We start from the raw sequence: 13032 nt of genomic DNA, 5'->3' as shown, positions 1-13032 counted from the left end.
TGTTGGGCAGTTTAATCTAAGAAAACATTTTATAACCTCTTTGAATGTTTCTTGTGCAATAATCTTAATATGTAAAGTAACTAGTAACTAAAGCTGTCAGATAAATGTAGTGAAGTAAAAAGTACAATATTTCCCTCTGAAATATAGTGGAGTCTAGACTCTTAGAAAGACTCAAGTAAAGTACAAGTACCTCAGTTCCCACGGCAAACCTGTCGCTCAAAGGGAAACACCGTGTTATGGCCACTTCCTCCCCGGGATAATACTCCTGAGTGTTATTGATTGGCATGGCTCATGCTAACCAGAGAACGGATTAAAGAGCTTCCTTTTTTTATCTCTTGTACACATGGACACATCTCTCCTCAAGCCAATAAAGAGGGGAGGGAAAAAAACGTCCTGATCCAAAATATAATCTTGCTCTGAAGTGGTTCAACATGTGGAGTCATATGATAGTGTCCTTTTCAGACTGAAATAAACACTTTTCACAGAAAGACTGAAAACTGCGAACCACAAACTTTGCCTGTACCTCTGGGGCAAAAGTGAAAAATACTGTGCTTGTCACAATGGTGCCAGAGTCCGATTCAGTACTCCTCAAATGTGCAGCTCTGAGGACTTCATATGTCACTATACTAGGGAGAGGGACACATTAATACCGCCTCGATGAAGATTGATTCATCAACCCAATATCATCAAGTCAGCACAGAAGAATTTTCAATTGCACAAATTTGTCCTTTCGACATCAATTGTTATTTGTCTGCCTCTGGGACAAGATTTCACAACTCGTCTAATGGTAAATGCTTCTTTCATCAACCATAGAAAAGCACCGTCAATAAGCAATTACTGCTCCTCTTCAACGCCTTCCAATGTGGAAAACCTCTCTGCAACATACCAACACTCTAGTTAACAGTGAAACAATCGGACAGACCAAACAATACCTGCTTTTGACAGCTTCAAGACACCGTGCACGCATGCACACACACACACTGAATGGAATTAACCTGGTCTTAATATGAAACAACAGCTGTTCTATAAATGAATCACACAAAATGTGTTTACTTGAAAAAGACCTGGCCATCTATCTGAGAAGGTCCTTTGTCAAGTCAACGTTATTATACTTTCTTTTTTTCTTTGGATTTTTTTCTCCCTTTTTCTCTCCAATTATACCTGGCCAATCACCCCGCTCTCTGAGCCGTCCCGGTTGTCCCGGCTGCAGACTACCTCATGCCTCCTCCAATACATGTGGAGTCGCCAGCCACTTCTTTTCACCTGACAGTGAGGGGTTTCACCGGGGGGACGTAGCACATGGGAGGATCACGCTATTCCCCCCAGTCCCCCCCCCCAACAGGCGCCTCGACCGACCAGAGGAGGCACTAGTGCAGCAACCAGGACACATACCCACATCCGGCTTCTCACCCGCAACCACGGCCAACTGTGTCTGTAGGGACGCCCATCCAAGCAAGAGGTAACATGGGGATTCGAACCGGCGATCCCCGTGTTGGTAGGCAACAGAATAGACCGCCAAGCTACCCAGGACAGCCGTTATTATACTTTCTGATGCAAAGCCTTTCAGTCTCATTTCTAGTCCATCATCCCCCCCTTACACCTTTGCTCTTCATCTGAAGACAATGACAATGTGGGGACTGCAGTTATTGCTTAAAAAAAGACTGTTTATACTGCGGCTAAATCACACGGATGGAGCGATTTCCACTTTCAAAAAAACGAGACGCGGTATGAAGCTATGTCAACAGTCATCGACGCACACTGGTGGCACCAATGTGATGGAAATCATGCTAAGAATAATAACTGAATTGTGTTCTTATCCAGACATTTTGCCGCCAGGTTTTCGTAGGCTAATCTTTCCAAATGAAGTCAATGGACAAAAAAGAAAAGTAAACAACAGCTCGGCTGACAGCCACAACTGATGACAAATACGGGTGAATGCTATCCCTGCCACATGTTGCAGACTCCAGTCAAATATGATGATGACAGATTGATTTCAAATCATCATACAATAATAAACAACAATAATAATGACAATTCTATATAGTAGTAGTAGGATAACTCAATGATGCATCACAAGAAAGACAAGAACATGCCAATATGAGAGCAATAAAAGAGTAAAACTATAAAACACATAAAAGGATAAGAAACGATGACACATGCTTAAATAAAGAGAGGAATGGGACAGGGTTTGGAGAGGTTCAGATGGTAAAAGGGCGGTGCAGATAGGTGCACGTGTTCAGGACAACTGTACCTCTGTAGCTCCTGACCGAGTCTCTCGGACCCGTCCTCCGGAAGCACTTTGTACATGTCATCCTCCTCCAGCCTCCTTTTGTAGCCGATACGGAACAGCGGGTTTAACCAGCTTGCAGGTGAAAAGACCACAGGAGAGGAGAAAGAGGAGAGGACGGGGGGGGGGGGGGGGGATGGGTAAGGGGTGGAGACATCATGAGTACATTTCATCCCGTTCATGAGCTCTTTTGAGGTGGTCCTACTCAGTGTTGTGAGGACGTCAGTATTGTCTTACTAGCTGCAAAAACTGTTGTCGATGAACACCCATTACTGTCCACGAATGCAGGTAACAGAATAGCTGAAAGATAAATAATTTAGATCTTCGAAGAGCAGGAAAATATAGTGGGGCCAGTCAGTACATTATCTAAATGATGTCTTCAGGGGGATTTCAGGTCAGCTGAGAGGACAGATGAAAATTACGACAAATTTGATGCCAGCAGTTACCAATCTGGCGTGTGTGTGAGAGAGAGAGGGGGGGGGGCGAGAGTGCGTGTGAGTGAGTGAGTGTGTGGGTAAGTGGGTGTGAGTGAGAGAGAGAGTGTGTGTGTGTGTGTTGGGAAATTTAGTCACATAACTTGGGAAAAACCAAGTAAAATGATTCAGGAGGAAACTATTACTACACACATAAAATAACAGGGATTATTACGTTGGTTTCCAAAAGCGCCGACCCATAAAAGTTTCAACAAATCCGTCTGGTAAATCTAGTGAGACGCTAAATCTCAGAAAGTATTTGCTGGTTAAATCAACAAACGTTCATCTGTGAGTAAATAAGCCCGAGCCGGGGGTAATTTGCTGAGCAAATTAAGAACGGTGTAAAATTAAAAGTGCCGTTGAATGTATGACTGACTATCAATTGCATGAGTACAAGTGATAAGAAATCTACTGCTGCTAATGAGAAATAAGAAATAATAGGACGAAAGTGTCCAACACACACCGATTCGCTGAATTATCAACGCGCTTTTGCGCTCGGCTGCACTTTTAGCACGGAGCGAAAGCGACAACGGCTCAGTTTAGCCGGCGTTTCGGCCACGAAGAAGAAGAAGAAGACGAAGAAGAAGAAAGTTTCCTTACGAGGCGCAAACCTGCCGACTTACCAGAAGAACACCTGAGAGAAAAGAGTCGCCGTCGCTGCCGGGTTCGCTTTGACGTCCTTTTTCAGTTCCTCCATGGCGCTCCCCCCGACTCCCAAACCGCTGTGTGTGTGGTGCGACAGCGGCTCTTCCTTTAATTTTCCTTCAAAAAACGGCCACGATTGGACGGGTTGTGTAACTGTTTAGCTGGCACATGGCGCACAACGGAGCGGCGATCATCCGGTGCGTTAACATACACTTCCCTCTATACCGCGCACGACACGCGCGCGCGCACACACACGCGCGCACACACAAGCGGCAGCCCCCGCTTCCGCCTAAACGATCACGTGATTGGTTGAAAATAATTACCTCCGTATCCAATTGGCAGCGTTTATTCCTCTGTTGAATATTCATGAGCGGCCGGTCGGGCCCATACTTGTCGCTCCTCGAATTCTCTTAAAAAAAGGAAAAACAAACCCAAAAAAACAAAAGTGACTGCTTCTAAAATGAGTCAACACGGGGTGAAGGCTACAGGGGATGGGGGACTGTATACATATAAACCCTTAAAGATAACACTGAATAAACTCTTAAAGATAACTAATTTAGCCAGCAAACTCATTGGTATTGACGCTCCTAATTCTTCCGATTGTGTCACCTCGTCCCTGATACGCAAAGCACTCGCAATCACACATGACCCCAGACCCATTTTACACAATCGCATATGACCCCAGACCACCAATTCTCCTCGCACTTCACCTGCGTCCTTCTGGACCCAGGTCGAGACTACCCATGTGTGGAGAGCCCCATTTGAGCAGGAGCTTTGTTCCTACAGCCATACAAGCTTTAAATAAGTAACCGCCTCTTAAGTTACAAGAAGTCCAGTCTGTGGTGTGTAGAGTGTCAACCCATGTCTTTGTCTCTGTTGTGTGGCCCCTGTAATTAAGTGTCCCTGTAAATCCAGGTACTTTGTGTAATGCTGTATGTCTTACTTGTATGCACCTACTGTGGAAAAGAATTTCCTCCTTGAGGAAAAATAAATTATCTATCTATCTGAAGGGGTTTGTTATTATATGACAATGATTACATCATATCATATTCATTTCCAAAACTATTCATTTTGCAAATGCATGATTCAACGCCTGACTAAATCTGCAAAAATAGTCTGCCATTCAAAAAGTGTCCAACTTTAAGTTGGGTTTATCTATTGTTCTGTAAGAGAACGTGTCATTTTTTTAAAAAAAGAAAATGAACTGCATTGGAACTGTGTTGTTACTAATATGATCATGTGAAATTAAATGACATGGTGTTCCTGATTCCTGAAATATTCCTCATTTTATGTCACTCGACTGAAGCTCAAAAATGGTCATGTACAAAGCAACTTGTGTCTGCGGGATACAACTGACTGCCTTGGTATGAACGTCTATTTTAAGTCCACCTCTCTCATCCCCCATCCACCCTCTCACAAGTGCACAATTTGATAAAGTCATCAAGACAGTTGCTCCATTGTGAAAGGAAAAATCAGGCACCTTTCACGTGGTGCTCCATGCCACGTGTTAAAATAGAATTTCAGGTTTAGTATTTCAGTTCTCACTATGTGGTAATGGTCTAATAGGGTCTCCATCAATCAATCAACCAACCAACCAACCAACCAACCAATCAATCAATGGTTCCTAACATGCAGACACAAACTGATCTGCACACACACACACACACACACACACACACACACACACACACACACACACACACACACACACACACACACACACACACACACACACACACAGAGCAGGCTGTAGATGACAGACGCCCTCTGACACACTGCAGGTGGTTCCTGTACAAATATAATTGCAGTAGAAAAACTTCTCATGAAAGCCCCTGCCCTCTATTTTCCCCTGCGTTTCCCATTTCAGCGGCTCAGAGGCCTTGCAGGGAAACTCAAGTCACGTGTGCTGCAGGTAAACTATTGTTCAGCTGACACCAACACAGTGCACAATCAATAACGGGATAACAGACCGATTAGTCACACCCTTAAACCAAGGCTAGGTTATGTATAATCCCCGTGTTGATGTTTAGGCAGGAGCTGGGCAAAAGGAGAAATGTTTAGCCAGCATCGGTCAGGGGGCTGGGCTGAGGGCGAGAGGCCAACGGTGGATTACCAGCAGATCAACTCTACCCAAAAAAACATCATCTAAATGAGAACCAAGGCCTCTGTTCCCACGGTATCACAGCCTTGTGATAGGTCTTATCTTTCAGTGCCAACTCCCGTATCTCCAGTTCTTTATGATGACTTCATCTTAGGATGATGAAGACTCAGGCAGATTTATTCACGTCATAATTAGTACAACTATATGATGTAGTTTCCTCTTTTTGATTTACGAAACAGGTGACTTCAAACCTTAATCCATGCATATTTTTTATTATTGTGTAGGCTGTGTACTAGGTGATTGTGTGACAGAGAGACCTGTATGCATTAATTAAAAAGCAGATTTTCATGTGGATGTGCCTGCTCGCCTGGTTGCTGAATCCCTTTTCACACAGTAGAATGAAAGTTTAAAAAACAAATGGCGCCTCTGCTGACACAGATGAACAACCTTTAAAGTACCCCTCCAGACACGATTTAAAGTTTAAAAATACTCTTGAGATTATGAATATATTGTTTAACATGGTTTGTCCACATTAAAAAAAAAAACCTCTGAAAAGGGGCTGGAAGGCAATGCATCCATCCATCCAGCCATCTGGTCTTTCTCCCTCATTGAGAAATGCAGGATCACTGAATATGCAAATATCACAGCCCAGAGGCCCCGCCCACCACCACTGCTCGCTGTAGGTTGACCGGTGAACTCTCGGTGCGCATCAAGATGGCGAACGTTGGAGCTAACACCGGAGAGATTCAGCCACTCGGCCTCTGCTGTGCACCAACATAGACGGCGAGCAGACGTATCAGAAGTGTAAGTGTAGTTGGCATCTTGTATTTGTTTACATTGTCTGATAGCTTGCGACGGGCAGTGGCTGACGCAGCAGTGGTGGTGAAACATACAATAATATCTGCGACGATGTTTCAGCGTGTTCCTACTGTCGCATTATTATTACGTAATCATAAACCAGCGGTCTAATCAAAGTTTGCAGAAAGCTATATTCCGTCTGGCTGAGATTTATATATTTTAAACAGGGCATGTTTATTGCACTGTTAATAGCTCGATACCTCAGTCAAAGAAGGTTGAATCAGTTCATCTGGATACAACGTTTATTGACGTTTCATCGCTCATCTAAGTGACATATTCAGTCTAAACTGGCTGCAGGCATCCACACCCTTATAAACAACAGAGCTGCATAAGGACCGAAACCAACGACCAGATTCATATGCAAATATGGGTGTGACAATTAACTAGAGTTACAATGGCCATGTATTCACAGGGGATTGGGGAATATTTGCAATCACAGTGTTGTAAGATGGTGAGGGATGTACTCTTAGCCCCCCTCCCTCTTAACATGGATGGCCTCTTTGACTCCCCGTTCAAACCAGCATTCCTCCTTGAATGAGGAGTGAAAGAGGTCATCTGTGTTACAAGAGAACGACCATCCCTGAACCCGGGGCGGGGGCTAAGTGTACATCTGTCACCATTTTACAATGCTGTGATTGCAAACATTCCCAAATCCTCTGTGAATAGCACATATGGCCATTGAAACTGTAGTTAAGGGACTTCTGAATACGGATGCCATGTTTGTATTGACCTAAAAACTTCAATAAAAACTAAAGTGATAAAAAAAGAAACTGTAGTTAAGGGTGGGGACACCTGCAGTCAGTTTAGACTGAAGAGGTCACTTAGATGAGGGATGAAACGTATCTGTCAATAAACCTTGTGTCCAGATGAACTGATTCAACCTTGTTTGGTTTTCTTACCTGAATTATTGAGCGTGCATCAAGACATCGATGCTTCAAGATTTTCTCGATATAACAAGGTGATGATCAATATTATATATATTGATGTTTGATGACATCCCTATGCATCAAATCAAATCAATTTTATTTGTATAGCCCAATATCACAAATTACAAATTTGCCTCAGTGGGCTTAACAGCAACACAACATCCTGTCCTTAGACCCTCTCATCGGATAAGGAACAACTCCCTAAAAAAACCCTTTAACAGGGAGAAAAAATAGGAAGAAACCTCAGGGAGAGCAACAGAGGAGGGATCTCTCTCCCAAGACGGACAGCGTGCAATGGATGTTGTGTTCACACAATTTACATAATACAACTTTGAAAGAGGATAACAGAATTATAATGGACATAAAATTTATGAAGAACATGATGCACAGGATGCCAAGCAGTGTCCACGTGCCAACGGAGCAGTCCAGGACCCAAGCCACGCGACCAGCATCATCATGTAATAAAAGAAAAACTTATGTGAGGAGTGGAAGGGCAGGCAGCATCCAAATGGCGACCACCATCACCACGGAGACCTGGGAGGAGAACCGACTGCACATGCACGCAAGAGAGACTCACGTGACACCATTCAAACACAGAAAAAGAGAAAGGAGAAGACGTCATTCAGAGAGAGAGAAAAGGCATGTTAGAGAAGAGAACAATTTGCAATAGTCATTAGCCATAATCAATTAAGTCATCAATTAGTCATAATCTATACTCTGTAATCTATACTCGATAATCTCGTCGGCAGAACAGTGGTTGGTAAATTCATTGAGACAGAAAACCAACCCGCCATCCAGTACAGGTTGTGAAGCACTCAACTTAAAGGCAACTAATTGTAAACTAAAGCAAAAAAATGAGTTTTAAGTTTGGATTTAAAGGACTCAACAGACTCTGATTGTCTGATGGCAGCAGGCAGGTTATTCCACAACAATGGAGCCCGATAGGAAAAGGCCCTGCTGCCACCAGCTCACTTCTTTTTAACTTTGGGTACATACAGGAGCCCTGTATTTTGAGAACGAAGTGCTCGAGATGGCATGTAAGGTTTAAGGAGATCAGACAGGTAGGATGGGGCTAGCCCATTTAGGATTTTATAAGTCAGCAGAAGCACCTTGTATTCTGATCTAACATGGATAGGAAGCCAATGAAGGGAGGCAAGAATTGGTGTAATATGGTCAAATTTCATAGTTTTAGTTAGGATTCTAGCAGCAGCATTCTGAACCATCTGAAGACTTTTAGTACTGGAATGTGGAAGACTTGAGAACACAACATTACAGTAATCAAGTCTGGATGAAACGCATGTATTAGAATCTCTGCGTCAGCCATGGAGAGAAAAGACCGAATTTTAGCTATGTTACGTAAGTGAAAAAAGGCAGTCTTGGTGATTTCTTTAATGTGCTTATCAAAGGAAAGGCTGAGATCAAACGTAACACCAAGATGTTTGGCTGCCACACTTTGTGAAACCACAGAGTTGTCGATTGTTATCGTTACTTGATCAAATTGGTGTCTGTGTCTAGCAGGGCCAATGACTAGCATCTCTGTTTTATCTGAATTTAAAAGCAGAAAGTTAAGTGACATCCAGTTTTTCACAGTAGCTAAGCAGGCCTCTAAGTTAGTGATTTGAGTATGATCATCAGCCCTTATAGGCACATACAACGGAGTATTATCAGCATAGCAATGGAAATTTATTCCATAACTGCGTATAATTTGGCCAAGAGGTGTAATGTAAAGAGAGAAAAGTAGAGGGCTAAGTACTGAGCCCTGAGGCAAACCATATTTAATGTCAGAAAATTTTGATATAATATTATTATAGCAGACACAATGTGTTCTTCCAGATAAGTAGGACTTAAGCCAAGAGAGAGCTAAGCCAGAGACACCAAAATTACAATTTAATCTATCTAAAAGTATACAGTGATCAATGGTGTCAAAGGCTGCACTGAGGTCCAGTAGTAGAAGCACAGAAGTGGAATCAGAGTCGATAGCCAGTAGAAGATCATTTACCACTCTGGTCAGAGCAGTTTCAGTGGAGTGACAGGGCCTGAGAACCGACTGAAAAGGTTCATATAGAGTGTTTTCTTTTATATGGGTCAAAAGTTGTTGATACACAACTCTCTCTAGTACTTTAGAGAAGAATGGAAGATTAGAGACTGGCTGATAGTTATTAAGAGACCCTGGATCAAGGTGCGGTTTTTTAAGTAGAGGTTTAACCACAGCTGTCTTAAAACTGCTGGGAACAATGCCAGTAGTAAGAGATACATTAACGATGTCTAGCATTGTAGGTCCAAGAAAAGGCCAGAGGTCTTTAAAAAGTTTTGCTGGTAAGGGATCAAGTAGTCAAGCATTTGGTTTAGAAGCTGACACGAACTTAGTCAAAGCATCAAGATAGTCTCAAAAGCTGTAATAACTGGAACTGTCAGTGACTCATTGTGTAGATATGAATTTAGTATGACAGGATCTGCAGGAGTAGATGGAGTTGAAGAACTAATTTTGTTTAAGATCTCATCAAGAGCTTATCAAGATCTGCTTTTTAGTAAGTTTAGATACAGTGTCAAAGAGAAATCTGGGGTTATGTTTATTAATATTTATTAAGTGAGAGAGATACAATGTTTTTGCAGTAGATAAAGCACGCTTGTGTTTCAATAAACACTCGTGCCACGATAGGTAAAATGCATGCCTACTTCTTTACCACAGCAACCAAAGAAATAGGTTATTAATGCCTGAACACACAAACCCAACTCCAACACTGTTATCTTAACCTGGCAGAGTTACAAAGCAAACCTGTAGAGAATATACGTAAGTTATCTTCATGACTTAGAATATGAATAGAATAACATTCAGTGTGTAAGAACTGACACCGGTAGCGGCTTTTCAATCTTCATGAGCGCCTGTTGTCTGAATACCCTGGTTGTGTTCCATCATGTGGGCCGCTTGCTCTGCCTCCTCATCCTACGGCGTGCAATATCTTTTTATCTTGATAGCCAACCAAGTTTACCCGGGAACTGGCTCATTGGCAGTAGTCTAAAATTCAAAACCGCTGGGACGTCAGGGCAAGGCGACCCACACCGGAGGGGGGAATCCCCCGCGGCCGGTGGCTCCCGACGCCACTGCCACTGCTCCGTCAGCCCTCGGAGCACATGATGATGTATACCTTTACTGGGGGTGCCGGAGCAGCCTGATCGGGATCGAATTAAGGGGTTTGCGTTGCACAGTGTGTCGTTTTTTGAGCGGCTTTTTGGGTGAAAAATTACGCACCTCACGCCGCCATCATTACATATGGCTGGACTTTGAAATGTTAACTAAATACATAGTGAGATGTACTGGGCTGGCTGATATGATGGAGAGAAGAAAGGTAGATACACTGTGTGTGCAAGAGACCAGGTGGAAGGGGAGTAAGGCCAGGAGCATCGGAGGTGGATTCGAACTCTTCTACCATGGAGGAGAAATGGGGTAGGGGTCATTCTGAAGGAAGAGTATGTCAAGTGTGCTGGAGGTGAAGAGAGTGTCAGACAGAGCGATGAGTATGAAGCTGGAAATCGAAGGTGTGTTGATGAATGTTATCAGCGCCCCGCAAGTTGGGTGTGAGATGGAAGAGAAAGAAGAATTCTGGAGTGAGTTGGATGAAGTGGTGGAGAGGGTACCCAAGGAGGAGAGAATGGTGATTGGAGTGGACTTCAATGGTCATGTTGGTGAAGGGAACAGAGGTGATGGGTAGGTATGGTGTCAAGGAGAGAAATGTGGAAGGACAGATGGTGGTGGATTTTGGGAAAAGAATGGACATGGCTGTGGTGAAAACATATTTCAAGAAGAGGGAGGAACACAGGGTGACGTATATGCACACAGGTGGACTATATCTTAATCTTATGTAGGAGGGGCGATCTGAAAGAGGTTGGAGACTGCAAGGTGGTGACAGGGGAGAACGTAGCTAGGCAGCATCAGATGGTGGTCTGTAGGATGACTTTGGAGACCATGAAGAGGAAGAGAGTGAAGGCAGAGCCAAGGATCAAATAGTGGAGGTTGAAGCAGGAAGGCTGTTGAGTGGAGTTCAGGCAGGAGTTAAGACAGGCAGGAGTTAAGACAGACACTGGGTGGTAGTGAAGAGTTGCCGGATGGCTGGGCAGCCACTGCAGAAACAGTGAGGGAGACAGCTAGGAAGGTGCTCGCGGGGAGGCTGGAGCCTATCCCTGCAGTCATTGGGCAGCAGGCAGGGAGACACCCTGGACAGGCCGCCAGGCCATCACAGGGCCGACACACACACACACAAATTCACACCTAGGGACAACTTAGTACGGCTGATTCACCTGACCTACATGTCTTTGGACTGTGGGAGGAAGCCGGATCACCCGGAGGAAACCCACGCAGACACGGGGATAACATATACACTAATGGCCAAGTACAATTGGGGAGAAAAGGGGGGGGGGTTCATTTCGTCCCGAGTTACAGAAGTTGCTAACAACTAATCTTGCTAATGAAGCTCCCCGTATGATGACTAACCATGAGACGCCACTCTTCCAGGCTGCCTGACGTTAGCTGGCATGCTAACGTTACTAGCTACCAAGTAGATTTGCCAGCTCTAGAGCACATGTGTTTGCAAATTGCTGTTTTTTTTCTGTTGTATTTTTGAGCAATTCAGAAAGCTTGCCTTATTTTGATTACATACCTTTATCTTAGGGGAAGTTTGCACCAAACGCCAAAGCAGCTTCTTTCCTCAAGCTACTGCTCACAAGGAGCACAAATAAAAATACGGTAGTTCACAATGAGTGCGCTGCTGGACCCGACAGGACAAGTCATGTGATCCACTTGCACTTAGCTAAAGACTGTGATTAGGCTAATTGTCATACAGTTACAACTGTCGTACAACTGGCGGCTAATTTCTACAGTTTAAACCCGAGGATAAAAATGCGTCTAACCTGAGAATAAAATGACATATTAAATAATGTATTTCAAGTATATCAAATACACAAATACAAGCTCTTAAAGTATTTTATTACAAATTACATCCTATTTTATTCTGTCCAGCAAAATACAAATTACAAAATACTCAAAAAAGTAATTGAATACGTATTTCAAATACAATGTAGTTGAAATGCTGCCCATCTCGGCCACTATAAAGGATGTAGTTAGAATAAGGTTTCTGATGTGCTGATATAAAGAACAGGCCTTGACGACCTACGGCACAGCAAAGCCTCCGCCGGCCGCCGACTGACTGACTTACTGGGCCCACACAGTGTGTCGAAAACACTTGTAGCCCTTTCTCTTTCAGACGGGAAGTTATCAAGCTGTTTTTACAGGATTAAGTTCCCCTGTGGGTTGCACCCAGGCCACACTGAGCATTATGGGCTGGAACTGCTTGGAGACGGTGCCCATGGAAACGCACCTATCGGGGCTTTACTCGCAGTATCCCCCCCCCCCCCATCACCTGCGCTGGTAACAACGCCAGGGCGCAGCTATCCTCGGTATCTGACGGGTGGGGGGTGGGGGTGGGGGGGCACAGCTTCCCCTGTGAATTATTACCTCGGCCGTTAGCTGAGAAGATATGAAACCGGTCTGTGTCGGGGGGGGGGGGGATTCATCGCTCTAAGAAGGGTTTTGTGTGCACAGATGGAAATGTTTAAGCTAATTATTTGCCACGGAAACACACCATCTCCACAAACTAGATCTTATCCTTTTTTCTTTTTTTGTTTTGTTTTGTTGAAAAGCCCTGCAAGAAGGAGGGTGGACCCAAAATGAAAGTGGTTTTATGGTCC

General features: G+C 43.9%; 1 protein-coding gene across 1 annotated transcript in view; it reads right to left on the bottom strand.

The window, feature by feature from the left end:
* Window positions 1-3629, bottom strand: part of LOC130131292 (ATP-binding cassette sub-family C member 4-like) — a 65793-nt gene extending 62164 nt beyond the window's left edge. The window contains exons 1-2 of the mRNA XM_056300927.1: window positions 3384-3629; window positions 2252-2362 (exon numbers count right to left, since the gene is read on the bottom strand). Coding sequence (XP_056156902.1) covers window positions 2252-2362; window positions 3384-3457 — 185 coding nt within the window. The 5' untranslated portion in view covers window positions 3458-3629. The remainder of the gene's footprint in view (window positions 1-2251; window positions 2363-3383) is intronic.
* Between the last annotated feature and the right edge of the window lie 9403 nt (window positions 3630-13032).

The sequence above is a fragment of the Lampris incognitus genome, chromosome 21, assembly GCF_029633865.1.
Source record: "Lampris incognitus isolate fLamInc1 chromosome 21, fLamInc1.hap2, whole genome shotgun sequence".
NCBI lineage: Eukaryota > Metazoa > Chordata > Actinopteri > Lampriformes > Lampridae > Lampris > Lampris incognitus.
This window is presented reverse-complemented; position numbering and strand designations above follow the sequence as displayed.